Consider the following 23,191-nt stretch of genomic DNA (forward strand, 5'->3'; position numbering starts at 1 on the left):
CATTAGAATCACTTGCAGAATTGAGCGATAGTGATTTGTGGGGAAATTCGTCATCAAACACTAAAAGTAATGACAGCGACAATTCTGCAACTGAGCAAATTTCAGTGTTTTTGATTTGATTACATTATTGAATAATTTTTATTATAATTACATTATTATTTGTTATAATTATTTATAGTTATTTATTATATTATAATTTATGATTTTGTGTTTCAAACTTTATCATACCCGAGATGTCTACTAGACTCTAGTTTGGTCAGATTTAAATGAGTTATTCCTAAGAATTACAGGCCTACAATATAAAACGCCAAATTTCCATGCAAAACAATGGTACCGCTTTCAGCACCTAAAATATGAAATAGTCATACCGCCAGGGAGGTTAACTTTGTGCGTTGTTTCTTATCCAAATAACATGGAAATGGCAAGAAAAATAGTAAACACAAAATTCAGCCATAGAACAATAAAAAGCCATTTATTTCTGTCAATATGATTTTTTTGAAGAAAAATATTTTATAAAGGTTTAGGCCTATAAAAAAAAATGTAAGTTTCTAGCTGCTTGTCTGCTACTAGGAGTTCCAGACAAAATATTATCCTTTTAGGTTTTCACACATTTTTTCACCTGTGAATTGTTTTAATTTAATGAAGTTTGCAAACATTTGACCGTTGAATTTTCTGAGTGTGGATGTCAATGATTCATATGTTCAGATTCTGTAGTATTTTTTTTAGAAAACTCTCTAATATTTAAAAAAAAGACTTTTAAATTTTAAATGTGGCAAAAAATAAATACAAAATTCATGTTTGCTCAAAAATCTCCCCATCCTCCTCTTCCTAGTCCTCTCAGTACAATCAACCTTGGAATACACCCTTCCGCCATTTTGGATCTGTACTTACCTTTTTCAATGGCTTTGCCCTCAAGCACTATCTGTAACTCAGCTGCTAAAAAAAAATTGTGCCAGAGTGCCCACACCTCCGCAATTACGCTATGCAGGAGCAACATCACATTCCAGTCTATGAGTGGCAGTATATTTTTATCAATCCAGCTGTAGACAATGGGGAGGCTGAAGCAGTCTCAGCAATTATGAACCCGTGGGGGGGATAGGGGAAGTGAAACCGTTGGTTGTATTGAGAGGACTAGAGAGGGAGGCCTTCCTGGCATAAACATGCAATTGTACTTTAACCATCCCCTACTAAAAGAATATGGTGCCCACAAATGACTACTTTTAATTTCACTAATAAAGCCCTATGCTGTGACTTCCAGGCAGTGAAGCCATATCCCCACCATATCCCACAGTGCAATGTTTTTGAGCAGTGTGACATTGGGAATGTAGACAATGGACATAAGATTTCATTTTTACCCATTGACTATAAAAACAGATTAACTTTAGAAGTTCTGAAAAAAATAAATCAAGAAAGCATAACTAAAATAAAAGAATCAATTAAAATATGTGTTTTTATGGGCCTAGGTTGGAATCTGGGAACATGGTGACCTAAGGATGAAATACCCAGTGTGGTCTCGTTATGGGAAGTTTTTGCAGCCGGTGGACGATGATCAGCATTTAACTGTGGCAACACTAGAAGAGCGACCATTTGTAATTGTTGAAAGCGTGGATCCTGCAACTGGAACCTGCATTCGAGATTCTGTGCCCTGCCGCAAGCAGCTCAACAAGACAGACAAGTACAGTATATATTTCACTTGTGTATCTTTCAATTAGACTCATACTTGATAAGGAAACAAAAGTTCATTTACTATTATTGCTTTTATTTGTTATTTACAATTTTATATAAATACAACAGCTGAAAATAATGATAGTATGCCATGCAGTTGATTTACTAAGGCCAATAGACCGTGCATTCTGCAAGTGTAGTAGCACTCATTTTTCCCAGAGCTTAGTTAATGTTTTTGCTTGCAATCAGCAAAGCTTTACCACAAGAGTCTCAAACTGGTCGCCCTCCAACTGTTGCGAAACTACAAGTCTCATCATGCATCTGCCTGTGGGAGTCATGCTTGTAACTGTCAGCCTTACAATGCCTCATGGAATTTGTTGTTTCGCAACAGCTGGAGGGCCACCAGTTTGAGACCTCTGCTTTACCACATTTACTAAGCTCTGGTGTAAATCCACCCCTATGTGTAGATATCTTACAGAGAAGCTTTATTTGGCTCAGACTGGACAAAGTCACAGGTTAAAGTGACTCTAAACATTACCCTTATTTTCCAAAATACTGTACATCAATATACATCCACTACTTAATCAATTCATGAAGGAGGGTACAACGAATCCTAACCCCTGTACACAATTGTGTAACTTTGACATGTGTTAGTAAAACTGTGGATATCATTACAACTACTAACCTTGTTTTTCAGGACGAAGTGGACTTTCATTAGTTGTCAAATAGTAATGGATATCTCCTGATTTTCTATTTTGTTTCAAAGACAAACTGACCCAACATAGTAAAAAAATAATAATAATTTAGTTGTTAGTTTATTTCTTGCTATTACCATAACCTACCACGAAGGAACAACCCAAAATAAATTCTGCTATTCCTAACAATTGCAGTGATAACACATATTTGTATGTTATGTGTTGTTTGTACACACACTAAAACACACTGACACTGATAATTATAAAACACTTTTTTTTTTAATCTTACCTAGAATACACTGACCCTCAACCTTGAACTTGACCCTGCCATATATTAAAAACCCTGATTTTTTTTACACACTTTTGTTTGTTTACATTTTCTCCTCTGGTAGGGAGAAACATATATCTTTCTCTCTATTCAGAGGGGAAAAATAAACACTGTGTTGGTGGTGGGGGGCAACCATGGCTGCCCTTAAAGATACATTTTGGATTAGGTGAGCATAGCCACCCAGGGACAGAAAGTGTGCTTGAACTATTAACAGGTAGAATTGAAGGGAAAATTACTAAAAAGAGAAAACCAAAACAGCCACTTTATTTGAGGACTAATAATATACTATATTTTTGTTTTTGGCTTGTATATGCTTTAAAGTGGAATTCCAGTTACTTCACTTAAAATAAGCAGCATACACTGCAATTTTTACCTTCAATTTGACCCTTTCCCCTACAGAAGGTAGGCTCTTGCAGCAGAGGAGTATTACTTTTTGAAGAAGTTTGGCAATGGAAGCCCTTGTATTTCTCAGTTCTTCTCCTTTTAGGAATAGTTTTTGAGAACAGTATGTCTGCTACCACCTTGATTGTCTTGTCTGTTTTCTTATCTTAAAGTAGTTGTTAAGCCACTAACGTAAAATCATCCCATCCCCTCTGGAATGTAACAATAACTGTCCCTGTGCCTGTGTTATATAAAAAATATGCTGATTTGTATTTATGTCACAGCAACTACTGTGGATCATGTGACTTCTCTGCTCTCTCCTCTGCCCAGCTGACAGCTCCAGTGGGCGGAGCCAATCACTCCGTTGACATCAGCCATGGAGGAGGGGAAGAGAGGAGAGAGAGAGACGAGGAATCACGTGAGCGCCGGGAGCCACTGTCATATAGGTACAGATCAGCATATTTTTTTATATAACACGGGCACAGGAACACTTATTGCTATATTACAGAGAGGATGGGATGATTTTATATTAGATATGAGAGCAACAGGAGGGGAGGGGCGGGCACTGACATGAACAGACAGGCAGGGGGAGGGGGGGAGGAGAGGACAAAGAATGACTGGGGAGTAGGGCTGTGGATGATGGAGGCATGTAAACTGACCACGGTGTCAGGGCTCAGCAGCCATGATATGCCTTGGTCAGTTTACAGGGGTAGAGGGTATAGCCAGGCAGGATCAGCCATATTTTTTAAGTGATACAGGGGGCAAAATTACACAACACAAGCCCTGTTCTGTATAACATGCTTTAAGGAAACAGGATCCGTTTTTTTTTTGGGGGGGGGGGGGGTTAACAAACACTTTTACCATTTCTGTTGCTATTATTGCAACTTTGCTCTCAAAATTACTATTATCTTGCAGAATCTTTGCTTCCTTTTTCTATTGGTGTCTGAGTAGTTGGATATTCTTTTCTAGTAATCAATTTTTTTTTTAAACATTTCTTTTATTTTAGGTATAATCAAATATAAATTGCAAGTGCAAACACCAAACACTTTCCATGTTTCCACACTTGGCTTCATCAGAGTACATCAAATATAAAGTGAACACTAATTTGTTTGGTGCAAGAACTCAAATTAAAATGCCCTCCATTATGAGGGATGCCAGCTCTCTATTATTTTGTTATCGGTACATTGCTATTACTAGAACAAAGTGCAACAACTTATAGTACAGTATACAACCAGTGATGAGAAATCAACTGCCTATCCCAATAAATAGTAAAAGAGTCTATACTCTTTCAATTTTTGATTGTATGTATTAACATATATATATATATATATATATATATATATATATATATATATATATATATATATATATATATATATATATATATATATATATATATATATATATATACACTGTTTCATTTAAGCCACTGTGTCAGAGAGATCTGTACTGGTATCATGCAAACAGAGTGATCTGCAACTTTGCCATGAAGATAGAGAGATTGACCACATTGATAAGGTGGTGCAGAGATCTGTACCAGTGCTATAGCAATTCGGGAATTAGGCCCATTGCCAAAGGGAAAAAGCAACCACCAATACATTTATTCTGCATAGGTTGCTCTGTTTTAATCATTTCAACAAATATTCACAGTTTTACAATCTTTTTCCATGAGATACACACATGCATAATTATGTAAAGCTTATCCCTTGATGTCCTATATTGCTCATCCTGTTTCTGTTTTTTCGGCCTCAGAAAGGGTCAGACCTGGAGATTGGTGCATTAAATTTTCTGCTACACTCCATCTTGGTGGCAGAACCCTGAGGATAAAGGGGGATTTTACAATGCCATAGTACACAGTAGAAATTATGAAGACTACTATGTGCCATGGGCAACTGATCAGAACAAATTTGATTATTTTTCAAAATTCATATGATTAATAAATGTAGTGTTATTTTTTTGTTAATTCCACACATACAAATAGTGTGCCATGGACATGAAAAAAGGTCAATCAGACTGGCATAGTTATGAAAAAACTGGCATGGCAACGACGTGACTAATCTGATTGCCAGTCTCATTGTCATGATCAGTCCAATTGGCATGGCAACAGAAAGATTGGCTCTGTTTTCATGACAACAAAGGGACATGCACTATTGCCATAGTGACTGAGGTATGGCAATGGTGCATATCCCTTTGTTGTTGTGAATGACAATGATGAAAACCTGATGATCCTTGTTGTCTTGGAAATTTACTTGTAGGGGTAGATGAATAGAGCACCCAGTATTCAATTAGAAGCAAAATGGAGGTGAATATGTAGTCATTTTTTAGAAAGTAGCTGCCACCGCTAAACAAGCCAGCAACTATCAGTATTCGGTATCACAGAAAGACCAATTTGGGATACAGCATCACTCATCATTAAAGCGGGGGTTCACCCAAAAAAAATGTTTTAACATGACATTCAGCCGAATTGTCAGAATGACAATCGGCTGTTTTTTTTTTTATCTTCCGGGTATGTAATCTGCGGAACTGGATGTTCCTAATTGATTGACATCCATCCGACCGGCGCATACAGCGCGTCATGAGTTGCCGAAAGAAGCCGGACTGCGAGTCGGCTCTATACGGCGCCTGCGCACCGACGTTCGGTTTCTTTCGGCAACTCGTGACGCGCTGTATGCGCCGGTCGGAAGGATGTCAATCAATTAGGAATGCCCAGTCCTGCAGAATACATACCCGGAAGCAGCGGTGAAAATACGGTATGTACGGCACTGAAATTAAAAATAACAGCCGATTGTCATTCTGTCAACTCGGCTGAATGTCATGTTAAAATTTTTTTTTTTTGGGTGAACCCCCACTTTAAAATACCATTAACATACAGCAGCAGCCTTGAAGAAGGGGGAGTCTTTGTTTCCCCAAAATGCGTTGGCTTGATCAGTTTTTGCTACTTTCAATAAAACAACTGCATACCTCCATTTTTCTAATTGGGTGCTCTGTTTATCTACCCCTACAAGTATATGTAGAAAGGGCTTGGGACCTTACCCAGAGGTAGCACCCCAAGCTCCCCAAAAGGGATCACTGACACTCTTCTGCTAAGTTGGGCCAGAATTATTGGGAGTAAATTTCCCCAATCTGCACAACCATCCCACTCACAGCCCCTTTAACTGAGTCAGTCCAGTGAGTCAGTCCAGCGCAATCTCCAACCCTTTAAAACTTTCAAATCAACCCTACTGACATAGTAATGGGGACCTTCCTCAAAGCTAAGGTGACAAAGGGGTTCTCATGGTTGCCCTTACGCTAAGAAGATCTATGTATGACTTTATAGCTACGGTGATGGAGGGATCCAGCATTGCCCCATTACCACAGCAATTGGGAGATTCACGTTGAGGTAGTGGTGCTATAAAGACCCTCCCAATGGACATAGCGATGGATGGATCTTCATGGCTCTGTTGGCATGGAGACAGAAGTATTGCCCCAGAGTCATGGTGATGGAGGGTTGTGTAATGTAAATGTATTCATAGTGTAGAAGGATATGTGCTTTAATCAATGCAATAAATATTCACTGTTTTACATTTTTTATTGGTGATAAACACACACACATGCCCTAGAAGAGTGTGAAAGTTGCATTATAATAGTATATGGGAGAAAGTATGGAGACTTACCAGTGCTGCATAATTCATTCCACTTTCTGTGAGCTCAGGACATCATAGACACATCCTCTGTTGATGCATTATTTCATTGACATGGACTCATAGTTGTTCTGACCAGAATATCACTCACACATCCCTAAGGAGGAAAAAAATTATAGTTACTGATTTTTTTTTTCTGGGGTGTCATATTTGGAATTGGAAAAATACAAAAAAAAAAAAACTGTGTTAATAACTAAATCCAATGCATGTTGTGTAAAGCAGCAAATGTTCTGTGAGATACAAACACAGTATAGAAACAATAAACGTTACCAGTAGCGCTAATGTGATTTATCAGCATACACCAAATCAAAGTGTCATCTGATATAGTCCACAGATAATATAGTGATAAGTGTTCTTAGTCCACCTTGAAGTGTGTAATCCTTTAAAAGAACCGCCACCTCAATAGATGAAGTGCTTGCTTACCAACTAGCACTGACCTCCTATCACACAAGGTCAATGTCGCTTGTGGCTATATACCGAGCCAGGGACTTTAAGTGTCATCTGAAAGTCCTCTTGCGGCATGCAAACCGGTCATTCAGACCGTACGGTTACACCAAAGAAGTCCAATGATTGCCTTAAAAACAGTTATGCCGGCTGGCAAATTGAGCAACACCTGTCTGTTCGGGACTCAAGAGTCGCAGTGACGTCAGCTCCGCCCAAGACCCAATCACTATATTAACTGACTATAACGGATTATGCTTTGATTTGGTGTAAGAAGATAAATCACATTAGTGCAATTCAGATAAAGTTTATCATATTTGGAATTGGGCCTTAGTGTTCAATGATGGAGCTGTGCAAATTTTCTAACTGCAGTCACAAATCTGCACAGAAATCAAGCAAAATTATTTTTTTAAATCATGCCATGGTACAATTAAATTAATATTGTAAACATAAACTGTCTTGAAATGATCACTTGCTGAAAAGGCATGATTGTTTCCTTAAGTTCACCAATTAGAGGTGTAGCGCCAGTGGACTGTATAGTACCGTGCTAGTTAAATTTAGAGGGCGATCAGAGTGTAGTTAAACTCTGATCCAAATTGTTATGTGTAAAACAGGGTCTCTGTCTCAGGTTGGCTGTGCTGCAGGCTTATTCTGTTGTACTGGGGTGTTCTTCCAACCCTGGTGCTGCAGGTGGCAGCAGTGGAGTCAAGGTTTGGGTGCTCTTTCCCAGAAGCCAATCAGGAGGGTTTGACCTCGCTGTGCATGCTGGGGAGGGGTATTTATGGGGCAGACGCCATTGGTTCTGGGTCTTCTTCTTCGAGTGTGGCACCCACCTTTAGGGTGACCACATCACGGCGCCCGACGTTATGGCCTACCTGTCCGGGGCGTGCATGGCACGCAGTGTTCCTGGTTCCGGGACCATGTTGGACCGGAGCATCTGAACAGCGACGGGGACCCAGCGAGCGACTGGGTTCTCACCTTTGAGGATCCCAAGCTGTATTTGCTGTTTGGTGGAAAGTCCGTCTGAGGAGCGCCATTGAGAGGCTGGCGGTCCAAAAGGGCCTCGACAAACCACCGGGGATCAAGGTAGCCGGATAATGAGGGATTGATCACCTGTCAGTCGGTACCTGGGCGACAAGTTGAAGGAGATCCAGGTGTAATACATCTAAGGAGGATCATCTTCGTAACTACAAATCAGAGAGGGCCTGTGGCAGAGGTATCTCTCTGACGTTCACCAAGGAGGGTCTGTGGCAGAGACTTTTCCTCAAGTTCAAGTTTACCAAGGAGGGTCTGTGGCAGGGACTTTATCCTACAAATGTTAAGTGATACTCCGGCTGCCAGGTCAGTGAGAAAAAACCTGTCCGGGTACGCTAAACCCACTCACATAGGAGTGGCGCAGAAAAGTGTTACGCTTGGGAGCAGGACTGTTTCCCTACCATCACGCCTGAATCTGCTGTTTTCTCTTCTTCTTCAACTTTACTTTCCTCACCACATGTTTATTGTTTTTACCCGGCTGGGTAGTGAAGAGCACAACAAAGAGCACCGGTTGCGGACATTCCTTTTCTTCTACCAAATGCAATACGCATCATTCATCCGTAGGAATTAAGAGGAGCCATGAGGTAAATGTGCCACCCAAAACAACCAGCAGCTCCTCAGGGGGTAATGCTACAGAGGGATGAAAGGTCAACTTTGGCACTGTTTACTCCCTGTGTTTTTTGGCTGTTTGGGTTACTAGGCCTTCCATGTGTGTGTGTGTGCAGCAGCCACATGTCTAGGGAGTCCACTCTCTATTGTCATGGTTAAAGTATGAACTGTTTTATTTAGCATAGCTTTTATAACCGGTTTGAATATTAGACACAGAATCAGACCATAAACATTACTTACTTTAATTATGAATTTTGTCTTCCAGTCATTTATCTTAATTTTGAGCATCTCCTTTGTTTTCATTTTTGCTGGAGGGCCTGTTCCACTCTAGGATCATTAAGCACTGAAAACATTAAATATGCAGAACTTACAATTTATGGAGGAGCCTTTCTTGTACACAAACTTTAGTCAGTAGGGCAGGGAAAAAGTTTAAACAGCAATATTAACAACATATTAGCAAAGACATACAGCGCATGTAAGCAAAGATGAATCAGTCTTGTTAAATTTAAAGTTAAAATGGAGCCACTACCAGTAACTATAAAGGAGTTCTGTGGTCACAGCCTACACTTTCATTTTATAAAATCAGCATAATAATAGCAAACAATAGTTATTTTTGACAATACAATATAAGAGTACCTGAAAAAACTCCTTTTATGTTGTGAGTCCTGCTTGTCTTTTGGATATCTTTTTTCCCCAACTCCCTGGATACTCTGCATGCTTTGCAGCTTCTCCTCTGCTATGTATGTCCATTTTTTAAGGACTATATATCTCTGGATATCTTGCTGCCTGCAGGGGCGGATCCAGAGTCTAGTGTCGGGAGGGGCACTGCTAGAAAATACGTTTTTTTGCGGGCAATTTATCGAGGCAATGGCTGGTGTTGGTGCTTTCATCATCACTGCACCATGGTTGTTATGGTGTTAGGATGATTGAAGCGCATTATTTCTATTATTACATTGTTATAAAAAATGAAGTGGTTCAACTGACCATAATACAGAATCAGTGGGAGCCCCGAGTGTGTAACTTTCACGTCGACCTGCCTTCAGATGCAGCGTGTCACTTACCAGGTCCCTGCCACAAGCTGCGGATTGTCACCTGCCTGCCACCAGACGCTGATTGTCACTTGCCACATCATCTGCCAGAAGTTGCGGATTGTCACTTGCCATGTCACCTGCCACACATTGCGGATTACACTTGCCACGTCACCTGCCACATGTTGCTGATTGTCCCTTGCCACGTCACCTGCCACACATTGCGCATTACACTTGCCACATGTTGCTGATTGTCACATCACCTGCCACACATTGTCGTTGGCCTGCTAAGATGCAGATTGTCAGAGTGAAGGCAGGCAGCAGAGAGATGATATAATCTCTCTGCTGCCTGTGGCTGCACAGTGAGGGTGGAATTGCAGTGATGCAGGGCGGTCGTGAGAGAAAATGTCATCTCTCTGCGCCCCACCTGCCAGCTCACTGACTGGCCAGTCTCTCCGCTCAACTGCGGACCGGCCCGCCCATTCACTCAATGTCTTCCCTGCACGCTCAGGCACACTCACCTGGTAACCCCCCTGCCCCTGACTCATCCACCGACCTGCCCGCTCAGGCTCTCTCTCGACCCCTGCTGACTGGCCCGCCCGCTCATTAACCCGCACACTCACCCTCCCACCTGCTCACTCATCCACTGACTGGCCTGCCAATCCCAAATTTCTCGGAGGGGCAATTGCTCGGTTGCCCCCCTGGATCCACCCCTGGCTGCGTGCAAGCAGGGATTCCTGTACTGGATCTGCTTATTAAACTCCTTCTCTCAGCATCTCTGTAGTTCAGAAGGTAGTCTCTGTCAATAATATCTCTCAACATTACTGCAATCAGTGCTTTCTCTTTGCCTTTGTGAAACTTCAAGGGTTAAGAGTTTCAAATCTCAAACTATACGATAGCACAGTTGCCCAAAAGTCTAACAGGTATTTGCATCAACATATATATATATATATATATATATATATATATATATATATATATATATATATATATATATATATATATATATATAATAGAAATCCACAGTATAAAACATATGTTGCACTCAAAATTCAAATATAACAACATTCATTGGCAGATCTTTAAGACAAGTTCAGTAGTGTAATCCCAAAAGTGTTTGTTCGGAACAACCTTGTATTAAAAATTAAGAAACACACAAAGTTGTTTATTTTATTTACCTACACTCCCCACTGATACCTCTTATCTGCTTTAATAGGCCAACATCTCTATAGTGCATGAAAACAATGTTTCCCCCTAAAAAGTGGGACTTTAAAGGCACAGGTGCGTAACAGAACTGTATAAAATGAAAAGTTTAATAGTATCAAAATTGACAGAGAATGAAACAGAATCAAAAAGTAATATACAAAGACAAGTAGAATAAAATTTCTGAGCTATCAAAAAATGTAATACATATTACCAAACCATGTAATACATTGCATGGAAGCAATATAGGTGAGGTTACATAGAAATCTGCATTCACAATTCCAACGCATTTCAGAGTAATTTCGACTCCTTCCTCAGGGTTGGTCCGTTTTGCAGTTTAACGTAAATACAATCTATAAGATAAAAAGTGAATTACAAAAATGTCATACAACAAATCGCTGCTTATGTAGTAGTGGATGAAGCAGTTGATGTAAGACTCACAATGCCCAAAAACACATAGCTCAAAACCAGCACATTAAAAGCAAAATAAATTATGTGAGTGGCCACCATGACACCACACCTATGGAAGGGAGTTGTGCATCCTTACCACACTAACAGTAAAGAATCTATTATGCAGTTTGAGATTGAAACGCTTCTCATCCAAATTCATTGTGTAGCTGCATGTGTTCTTTCGAGACCTTTGGTGAAATAGTCCCTCCCAATGCTGGATCACCATTGAAAGATTTGTATATTGTGATCAAATCCCCTCTTAAGTGTCTTTTTCAGGAAGAATACAGTTAATGTTTGTTGTCATTCCTAATAACTGAGATCCTCCAGCCCTCGTATTAGCTTGTTTTGCCCTTCTCTGGACTCTCTCCAGTTCAAGCACATCCTTCCTGAGGATTGGTGACCAGAGCTGCACAGCATACTCAAGATGTGGCCGAACCAGAGTTTTGTAAAATGTTTTGTAAAATTATTTTTAGTCGATTTTTAAACATGCATGAAAACATCTGAACGGAAATTCTCAGTACATTTGATAACTTGATGAATATCATTCAAAAGTACTTCAAAACTGTGTTGCTTTTACCAAACAAAAATCTTGCTTTCAATGAACAATTATTTAATATGTTGACATTTCATTGATCGAGTTTTGCATATATATGTCATTTTCAATGGGGTTGATTTACTAAATTGGGTGCAGCTGTGCATGGTAGCCAATCAGCTTGTAACTTCAGCTTGTTTAATTAGGCTTTGAAAAAAAATGGAATCTGGTTGGTTTCTATGCAGAGCTGCACCAGATTTTGCACTTTCTAGTTTTAGTAAATCAACCCCAGTGTTAACTGTATTTGTAGTGAAGCACATTTAATTTATTTTATTTTAGAGTGGTCTATATTTACTTTTTGTTCGCAAGTTTGTTTGTATACTGGTGTGCAGGATTATTATTTATACTATCTAAAATATTTAATGTTATATTGTTAATGTATGAGGGAGGTTGTCTGCTATGATGTTGGCTATATTGTGCTACAGATTGACTCCATGCATGGGCTGCTTTAAACTGACCTTGCACTTTAGTATCTATTAAAAAGAATATGGTGCTTGAACAAATTCAATAAAGCCACAAAAACACAATTGACAGAGAGAAATCATAAGATATGCGAATAGCCTATACTCTGATCTGTTAATCAATAAAGTAACATGGCATCTGATGACTTCCACCTTGTAGAACACTGAAGAACTGCAGAGCAAATGTAGATTATTTAGGCAATGTCAAACCATAAATAGCAGTTATGTCCTTTATTAAAAACAAATCGAAGGTGACTTGTTTCCTTGCTGTTAACACTGCTATACGTCATTCCATTAAAGGAACAGTACTCTTACCAGTACTGTCCATAGATGATCAAAAGATGACATATTTTGTGCTGGCAGAATTACTTATTAATAGAAGTCCCTTGTTTAGTCCTCTCATATGTTTGTAACACAAACTGATACATTTAATAGTTCCATCATCAAATTTAAAATAAGGTAGTACTGTAAAATTTCTTGTCAATCAAAAAAAAAAAATGCCCAGTGACCAATGGTAAAAAACCAACCAACACGTTTGATCTTATCTCTCGCTTATTTCTAATGGCTGCTCACAGTCACTGCTGCTAAATGTAAACCTAGGGGTGGAATCTAAGTGACATCATCAACCAAATATATTACCTATTAGCCAGGGGTGTATAAGGAAATGGGCCCATGTGCAAGATCAAGAGTGGGCCCCAGGTGTTAATAAATAAAGAAATGCTGCATGCGCTGTGGTGAAAAGTGGGGCGTGGTTTAAATTGCACTAAATGTTGGTCATGGCTTAAGGGGGTGTGGTAAATAGAGTCTGAGATGACTTACATAGTGCCGAATGTGGTAATATTAAATAGGGAATGTACAGTGCATAGTGTAGTATGTTCAGGAGAGGAGTATGGGGTGTACAGCAGTGGATAGTATGTGCAGGAGAGGAGTGCATAATGTTCAACTGTAGGTAGTATGTGCAGGGAGAGGGATGAGGAGTGTTTAATGGTGGGTGGAATGTGCAGGGAGAGGAGTGTGGAGTGTATGCCATGGCGGTAGATAGTATTTTCTGGGAGAGGGGTGTGGAGTGCATAGTGGTGGGTGGGATGTGCAGAGAGAGAAGTGTGAAGTGTATGGCAGTGGGTAGTATGTAATAAAGATGAAGCTGTGCCAATCATGGGGAGTCCTGGTACTTATAAGGGAAAGGTGGGGGGTCTTGGTGCTTAGTAGGGAGAAATAGGGAATCTTGGCGCTTAGTGGGGGGATAGGGGTCCTGGTCCTTAGTGGGGAGAGATGGGGGCCTGGTGTTAAGTGGGGGAAATAGGGTCCTGGTGCTTTGTTGGGGGAGATGGGGTCCTGGTGCTTAGTGGGGAGAGATCGGGTCTTGGAGCTTAGTAAGAAGAGATGGGGGGTCTTGGTGTGAAGTTAGGAGCGATGGGGGGTCTTTGTGCTTAGTTGGAGGAGATAGGGGGTCCTGGTGTTTAGTGGGAAGAGATGGGGTCTTTGTGATTAGTGTGGAGAGATGAGAGGGGTCCTGGAGCTTAGTAGGGAGAGATGGGGGGTCTTGGTGCTTAGTGGGGGCAGATTGAGGGGCACTGCCAGTCAGTGGGGGAGGGGGCACTAGGGCTCCTTACCTGGATGCTTTATCCATCTGGATTCCTGTGTAAAAGAATCATCCCTCTCTCCCTTTTTTACTGGGCTGATTTTTCTAGTCTGAAGGGATGCTGAGGATGGCAGTGCAGTGTTAGTTCAGATGATCTCACAAAGAGCTGAAAGCAAAAGTAAACTTTCTCTGCTCATTGCGCTGCCAGGCTCTGACTAATGACTCATCTATTGCAGAGCCCAGCAGAGGAAGCCAGTGGTGGAAGTCTTCCTTGCTACCACTTTTTTTTTACTTGTCTGAGCTGTCACTGCACTGGCTTCGCCAGCACCCCTCCGGCCACAGGAGCAGTCATATCAGTGTCACTTCTCCTGTCAGCGGCTGCTCCCCCCCCTTCCTTCAATGTGGCACCCAGGGCCCTCTGGATGAAAAGATGGGCCCCCACCGTTGCGCTGATCATCTCCGACAACCCTGGACGTATCATTATGACTAGAGGAAGACCTAGGAGTAAGCCTCAGGTCAATCTCGTCCATGTACTGCAAGAGTATTACTTTGAAGAGACACAGAGGATCCTGTGGTTTTCCCTGTAAGACAATCAATATGGTTACATGCATTCCCCCAAGAGACACGCCCTGTGTGTGGGTCTGTTCTAGCTAGTTGAGAACTCACACAGGTACCCTATGTCAGTGTTCATTAACCCTGTCCTCAGGGTCCACTAACAGGCCAGGTTTGCAAGATAACTGAAATACATCACAGGTGATATCATTTACTGCTCAGTGATTGCAGTATTTTAGTCTGCATCTTCCCAAGGTAATACATAAAACCTGGCCTGTTAGTGGGCCCCAAGGACAGGGTTGATGACCACTGCCTTATGTACCTAAATATAAAGCCAATTCCATACTTGTTTATGGTTTACATATATTTTATGTAAATAATTTTACCCATGTATAATGTATATACAGTAGATATAAAAAATCTACACACTCCTGTTAAAATGTCAAGTTTCTGTGATGTAAAAAAATGAGACAAAGATAAATAATGTCAGAACTTTTTTCACCTTTAATGTGACCTATAAACTTTACAACTCAGTTGAACAACAAACTGAAATCTTTTAGGTGGATGGAAGTATAAATAAAAAAAAGATATTATAATAATAATATGGTTGCATACGTGTGCACACCCTTTGTTGAAACACTTTTTGATTGTATTACAGCACTCAATCTTTTTGGGTATGAGTCTATCAGCATGGCACATCTTGACTTGGCAATAACACTCCAAATCTGTCAGGGCATCTCCTGTGCACAGCCCGCTTCAGATCACCCCACAGATTTTAAATTGGATTCAGGTCTGGGCTCTGGCTGGGCCATTCCAAAACATTAATCTTCTTCTGGTGAAGTCATTCCTTTGTTTATTTGGATGTATGCTTTGGATCGTTGTCGTGCTGAAAGATGAAGTTCCTTTTCATGTTCAGCTTTCTAGCAGAAGCCTGAAGGTTTTGTGCCAATATTGACTGGTATTTGGAACTGTTCACAATTCCCTCTACCTTGTCTAAGGCTCCTGTCCCAGCTGAAGAAAAACAGCCCCAAAGCATGATGCTGCCACCACCATACTTCACTGTGGGTATGGGGTTCTTTTGGGCCAAACATATCTTTTGGAATTATGGCCAAAAAGTTCAACATTGGACCATAACACATTTTGCCACATGCTTTTGGGAGACTTCAGATTCATTTTTGCAAAATTTAGCCGGACGTGGATGTTTTTTTTTTTTATAAGAAAAGGCTTGCCACTCTACTCCATAGTGCAGACATATGAAGAATACTGGAGATTGTTGTCACATGTACCACACAGCCAGTACTTTTGGGATATTCCTGCAGCTCCCTCAATGTTGCTGTAGGCATCTCTGCAGCCTCCCTGATCAGTTTTCTTCTCGTTTTTTCATCAATTTTGGAGCGACGGGCAGTTTTTGGTAATGTCACTGTTGTGACATTATTTCTCCACTTGATGATGACTGTCTTCACTGTGTTCCATGGTATATCTATTGCCTTGGAAATTCTTTTGTACCCTTCTCCTGACTAATACCTTTTAACAATGAGATCCCTCTGATGCTTCAGAAGCTCTCTGCGGACCATGGCCTTTCCTGTAGAATGCAACAAGGAAAATGTCAGGAAAGACCTACTAGAACAGCTGCACTTAATTTGCGGTTAATCAGAGGCACTTTAAATGATGGCAGGTGTGTACTGACTCCTATTTAACGTGAGTTTAAATATGATTGTTTAATTCTGAACACAGCTACATCCCCAGTTATAATAGGGTGTGCAAACTTATGCAACCACATTATTTTATTTTTTTTATTTTTACTTCCCCCTGTAAAAAATTTCAGTTTGTTTCTCAGTTGAGTTATACAGTTCATAGGTCACAATAAAGGTGGAAAAAGTTCTGAAATAATTTATATTTGTCTCTTTTTTTTTTACGTCACAGCAACCTGTGCTCTGTTTGCTGCTTTGCAGTGCTGATCATTGGTTCTGCCTAACATCAAACATTGCAAGACTATGGGGAGATTTACTAAAACTGGAGATTGCAAAATATGGTGCAGCTGTACACAGAAACCAATCAGCTTCCAGGTTATATTGTCAAAGCTTAATTGAACAAGCAGAAGTTAGAAGCTGTTTGGCTACAATGCACAGCTGCACCAGATTCTGAGTGCTCCCGTTTTAAAAAATCTTTTTCTAAATGTCTGCCAATTCATTGAAATGAGTGCCTTATATGGTGTATACTGTAGCTGATATCTCACTTCAATAGTTGCCCAGCAGGGAGGCTGTTTTCAGTTAAATATGAAACCTTATATTTTAGAGAATAGTAAATATATTCACAGCAAAAAAATATGAAAAATAAAATATGATAATAAGGATAAAGATCTGGTAAGAGTTAGACAACAGGGCATGCAAAAAGTTCAGCCATACCCCGATACAACTGCTGAGAGGCTTAATCAATGAGAAACTAAGGAGAGGAACTAACTACTTGACAGAAGTGGTAAAAAATACAGCAGTGAGGGCATGGCTACCACAGGGCTGTATGGTCTCTTGAGAACGCAGTTCTATTCCAGCATCTGGAATCCAAGCCCATCATTGATCCTGTCGCATCTGTCTACAGAGCCGCCTGATCTCCAGCAATGACCTGCAGGGTAAAGAGTCATCGCATTTTTCCCCCTAGCGGAAAAGAGGCACTATCAAAGATGGTGCTGGCGGCTGCTCTCTGGCCTCTTCTACATGTATATATCTATGTTCATTCCATTATGTGCATTCTAGCATTTTTCTTCTTTTGTTTATATTTCAATGTTTATGGATCCTGCCCTTGTTGAATGTTGAACTACGGTCTTCTGTATACTTGACCTTTATATCTGTAAGACTGTAAGCCCTTTCAGCTTCTCCTCTTTTATATTGTTTTGTATTTTGTTTTGTATATGCAAACTTCTGGTAAAGATCTTTCCTCCTGTGTCTCCGTTAGCACCTCTGGATACTGTCCTGAGTGGCTATCTTCTGGTTAACTGCAGTCTCTGCTGCTGACAAATGTTACACTGCCCTCTTTAGCCCCTGGGAAAGATCCTAACAGTCAACTTCTCTTCCTCCATTCACAGAATGTGATGCATTGTGAGACAATAATAGTAAGGCCCCTTTCACATTGAGGAGTTTTTCAGGCGGTACAGCGCTAAAAATAGCGCTGCTATCCCGCCTGAAAAACTCCTTCACTGCAGACTCAATGTGAAAGCCCGAGGGCTTTCACACTGAGGTGATGCGCTGGCGGGAGACACACAAATCTCCTGTCAGCAGCATCTTTGGAGCAGTGAGAGGAACGGCATGTATACCGCTCCTTCACCGCTCCTTCCCATTGAAAACAATGGGAAACATCGGCAATACCGCCCGCAATGCGCCTCTATAGAGGCGCATTGCGGGCGGTATTTACCCTTTATCGGCCGCTAGCAGGGGTTAATACCGCACCGCTATCGGCTGATTCCCGCACCAATCCCGGTGGTATAGCGCCGCTATTTTTAGCAGCGTAATACCGCCACCGCAGCTCCCGCCCCAGTCTGAAAGGGGCCTAAGAGTCCTGTGAATGACGGAGAGGAAAGAAGGCAGATGAACAGCTCAACATTTCTCGGCTACAAATTTAGCTTTTTCCATTGTTCCTTACACAGTGTAATTATATTCATATAAGCAAATTTGTGTGCATAGACAATACAATATAGCTGCAATCAGAGCCGTAACAAAAACAATATGATTGACTTTAGAAGTTAGACACTCACCTGGTAGGCCTGTGTTAAAAAGATAATATTCATATTGAATGTCCCTCTAAGTAAAATGTTTTATTTCTTGTTTTTGTTATATTGTTATATTTTCCTTAAATGTTATAATTTCTTGTTCTCCCAATATATAGCTTAGATTAATATAGACAACTTAATTGACTGATACTTCCTTACACAGGCTTTCTGTATATAATGAAGGTGACTGCAGAGATAACTTGACAGAGCGTCTTGTCCAACAACCTACTGAATTTTCATCTATTCAGTGAACATAACAACCTGCCCTCACTGATAAGGTTTAATTATCATCTCTGCCATAATGTGTCCTCTACAACCTCAACCGGGGACTACTTAGCCTTAGAGTATGTTTCAAAAATAATTACAATGAATTAAAAATACAAAAGTCCACGCAAATCCCTTTCTTTTTAATATTTTGGTAGCACAAAAAAACACAGTTGAAGTAAGAATTCCTACAATTTTCAAAATGTAACTGCCCCTGTTTAACAAAAAAAAACAGTCTGCAGTTGATCCTTTATTTTCTTTATCTTTTGTCCCCAAAGAAAATTTTAACAAAATTGCAGTGATCAACTAAATGTAAATGAAGGACTAGTAACATGTGATGGCATAGTTAGTTGAATCCAGATTTGTATTCACTCCTAACTAGGGTTGAGCGAACCCAAACTTTAAAGTTCGGGTTCGGTACGGACTTTGGGTTTTTCACGAACCCGGACCCAAACCCGAATAATTGAAAAAAGTTTGGGTCCGGGATCGGAGTTCAGGAAAAAAAAAATGCGCAGAGGTCCCCGCAAATTCAATAACCAGACCCTTTAGGTCTGGTATAGATATTAAGGGGAACCCCGCCGTCAATTAAAAAAAAAATGACGTGCGGTTCCCCCTAAATATCCATAACCAGACCCTTCAGGTCTGGTATGGATATTAAGGGGAACCCCGCCATCAATTTAAAACAAAAATGACATGCGGTTCCCCCTAAATATCCATAACCAGACCCGTTATCCGAGCACGTTGACCTGGCCGGCCGCAGAAAAGAGGGGGGGACAGAGTGCGGCCCCCCTCTCCTAAACCGCACCAGGCCACATGTCCTCAACATGGGGAGGATGTCCCCATGTTGATGGGGACAAGGGTCTCATCCCCACAACCCTTGCCCGGTGGTTGTGGGGGTATGCGGGCGGTAGGTTTATTAGAATCTGGAAGACCCTTTTAACAAAGGGGACCCCCAGATCCTGACCCCTCCCTGTGTAAAATGGTAATGGGGTACACTGTACCCCTACCATTTCACGAAGGAAGTGTAAAGTCTTGTAAAAAAAAACACACTGACACCGTAGAATAAAGTCCTTTATTAATAAAAAAAAAAGAAGAAAAAAACTCCAGTGGTGATAATCCACTCGTTCCCGGCTTCCTGCGTGGTCCTGATCCTGCGACGGCTGCGGGTGATCTCCAGCGATGAGAAGATCCTGCGTCAGGTGATCTTCGCTCCAGCGATGAGAAGATCCATCCATCCAGCCCAGCAGCATCCCCGACCTCCTCTCTCCGCTGGACACAGCCCAGCGAATGACGCGCTGCAGCTGTGACATTACTTATATAGAGGAGGCAGGGCCACCCGTAACGTGACCCCGCCCCCTCTGACGTACCCTCTTCTACGTCACTGGGGAAGCCCAGTCTCTTCCTGGGCTTCCCCAGTGACGTAGCAGAGGGTACGTCAGAGGGTGCGGGGTCACGTGACGGGTGGCCCTGCCTCCTCTATATAAGTAAGGTCACAGCTTCAGCCGCTCATTCGCTGGGCTGTGTCCAGCGGTGAGAGGAGGTCAGGGATGCTGCTGCGCTGGATGGATGGATCTTCTCATCGCTGGAGCGGAGATCACCCGACGCAGGATCTTCTCATCGCTGGAGATCACCCGCAGCCGTCGCAGGATCAGGACAATGCAGGAACCCGGGAACAAGTGGATTATCAATTATCCTAATAAAGGACTTTTTTTCTACGGTGTCAGTTTTTTTTTTTTTTACAAGACTTTACACTTCCTTCGTGAAATAGTAGGGGTACAGTGTACCCCATTACCATTTCACACAGGGGGGGGTCAGGATCTGGGGGTCCCCTTTGTTAAAGGGGTCTTCCAGATTCTGATAAACCTCCCGCCCGCATACCCCCACAACCACCGGGCAAGGGTTGTGGGGATGAGACCCTTTTCCCCATCAACATGGGGACATCCTCCCCATGTTGAGGGCATGTGGTCTGGTGCGGTTCAGGAGAGGAGGGGGCGCACTCTGTCCCCCCCTCTTCTCTGCGGCCGGCCAGGTCAACGTGTTTGGATAACGGGTCTGGTTATGGATATTTAGGGGGAACCGCACGTCATTATTGTTTTAAATTGACGGCGGGGGTTCCCCTGAATATCCATACCAGACCTGAAGGGTCTGGTTATGGATATTTAGGGGGAACCGCACGTAATTTTTTTTTTAAATTGACGGCGGGGTTCCCCTTAATATCCATGCCAGACCTAAAGGGTCTGGTTATTGAATTTGCGGGGACCTCACATTTTTTTTTCTAAAAGTCCATGTCCCATTGACTACAATGGGGTTCGGAGTTCGGGTTCGGGTTCGGGGTCCCGAACTTTTTTTTTAAAGTTCGGGTTCGGACCCGAACCCGAACATCCAGGTGTCCGCTCAACTCTACTCCTAACATATTAGTATTTATATTTTTTCCTTTTGGATAAGGCAGGACTCAATTGGGGAGTCTCTTTATATCATGTGAGAGCACATCTGATGGGTGAGCACGGGTGATGTGGAGTGATGCAATTTTTTTTACAAAAATAAAGAACACAAGGAAAAGTTTTCTGCATGAAGATATGGCACATTATATGATTGATATTTGGGGATCACCAATAATCATCCCAGTGGGATAGCACAAATTAGACTGTTATTTTTTTCAAATGTTTTATGAAAAGCACTGTGTGTGAACTTGTTTATATCCCAGTGGGGATACCACTATCAAATTGTACTTTTTGCACATTTATTGAACACCTTTTTTAATGATTTACACTTATGTACTGTATATCATTTATATCTGGTTTCATCTATATGTACTGTACTAAACTCTGGATGAGACAAGCCCAGCATATTATTTATATATACTATATAGACTATAGGGTCTAAGGGTCTTATATGAATTTTGGGTGGACCCTACTTTTTTTTGCATTGATGCGTCTCAAATTCTAACAAAATAATTAATCACTGGATAAGTGTCTAATTGGTACATAAAGATTTTGAGGGGATTCCACCATTTAATTTTTTTTCCTAAAATGACGACAGTACAAATTTTTGTTAAACATGTTTAATTCACATTGTTTACTGTACTAGCTAAAACAATGGCACAGGGTCCCCTTTAAAACCAATACCAGACCATTATCCTTTAAGGTCTGGTAGGGATTTTGAGCGGGGCCCTGTGCTGTTTTGTACAAACAAATTATAGCTGTCTGGGATCTATCATTTAGCGGCAATAGTTGTCTTTGCAGGCGTACATTGCAAGAGTGCAACTTCACATGTCAGTTTAAAGCATCCCTGAAGCGTGTGCTATTAAATGGTATTTTTGCATTGGTACATGTCCCTCATGGCAGTGCTCAGTTACCCAGTCCAACAAAAGTTTACAGATTGTTCTTGAAAAAAAGCCCCCCCCCCCCCAAAAAAAAAAAAAAGATCCAGCTTGCATAGACTTTAATAGGGTTAAGACCCTATGTTTGGGGTTAGCAGATCTCTTCCTTTGTTTAGGCATCAAATGAACCAAGCTTTGCCTTGTTCATCCATTGCAAATCAAGACATATTTTTATTTTGGCTGGGGTTTACAGATAGATAGTTTCTCTTTAAACCATGTAACCCTTCAGGTTTTATTATAGAAATGCTCAATTTAACTCTAGCTTAGTATAATTCTGCCTTTTGAAACTCAAGAGTCTGTAAAGCCTAACAGCACATAGCTAAGGCCATGGGCAAGACATGTCCATCTTTTGCTGTCTTGCCCACTGAGCCATGACCTTATCTTTGTTTTGCCTCAAACACAGTATGGCGTGAGATACACAGTATTTTTAAACTGAACAGTCACAAACGTTTTGAATCTCCCTCTCAATTCTTCATCTTATGACGGAGACAATTTAACTCACATAGCAGCTAGAGTGAGAAAAGGTCATGGATCCCTTTCCCAGCCATCAAAGTGACGAAGTGGGTGAAAGAACGAACAGTTTAATGAAGAGTTGTGGTGTCATGACAGGGAGAAAAAATCTATTTTCCCTCCAGATAAGAGTCTTGTCTCCCTTGTCTGTAATCTGCTGCTTCCTCTCTCCACTCATGTCCTTTTTTTCAAGCTCTTATTTTTCTTTTTTCATCCTAAATTCATTTGTGTGTCTTAGTTGCCAGGTAAACTGAACACATCACTATATCAAATGAGGGAGGAAATAAATCTGTTACCTAAATTAATCTGTACAACAGAAGCTTCTTTGTGTCAAGGCATAGAGTGTAAAATACATGTACAGGAGGGCATAAACAGGCTTTGACAGATAATTTTCTGAAATGCACATAAAATACAGTGCTGTGAAAAAGTATTTGCCCCCTTCCTGATTCTTTATTTTTTTGCATATTTCTCACACTTACATGAATCAGATCATCAACCAAATTTTAATTTTACACAAAGATAACCCGACTAAATCCAAGATGCAGTTTTTAAATTATTATTTAATTTATTAAGGGA

General features: G+C 41.0%; 1 protein-coding gene across 1 annotated transcript in view; it reads left to right on the plus strand.

Moving 5' to 3' along the window:
• GRIN2D (glutamate ionotropic receptor NMDA type subunit 2D) overlaps positions 1 to 23,191 on the plus strand; it is a 441,978-nt gene that overhangs the window by 163,112 nt on the left and 255,675 nt on the right. Inside the window, exon 4 of the mRNA XM_040325680.1 lies at positions 1,464 to 1,675. Within this exon, the coding sequence (XP_040181614.1) occupies positions 1,464 to 1,675 (212 nt within the window). The remainder of the gene's footprint in view (positions 1 to 1,463; positions 1,676 to 23,191) is intronic.

The sequence above is a fragment of the Rana temporaria genome, chromosome 10, assembly GCF_905171775.1.
Source record: "Rana temporaria chromosome 10, aRanTem1.1, whole genome shotgun sequence".
Lineage (NCBI taxonomy): Eukaryota > Metazoa > Chordata > Amphibia > Anura > Ranidae > Rana > Rana temporaria.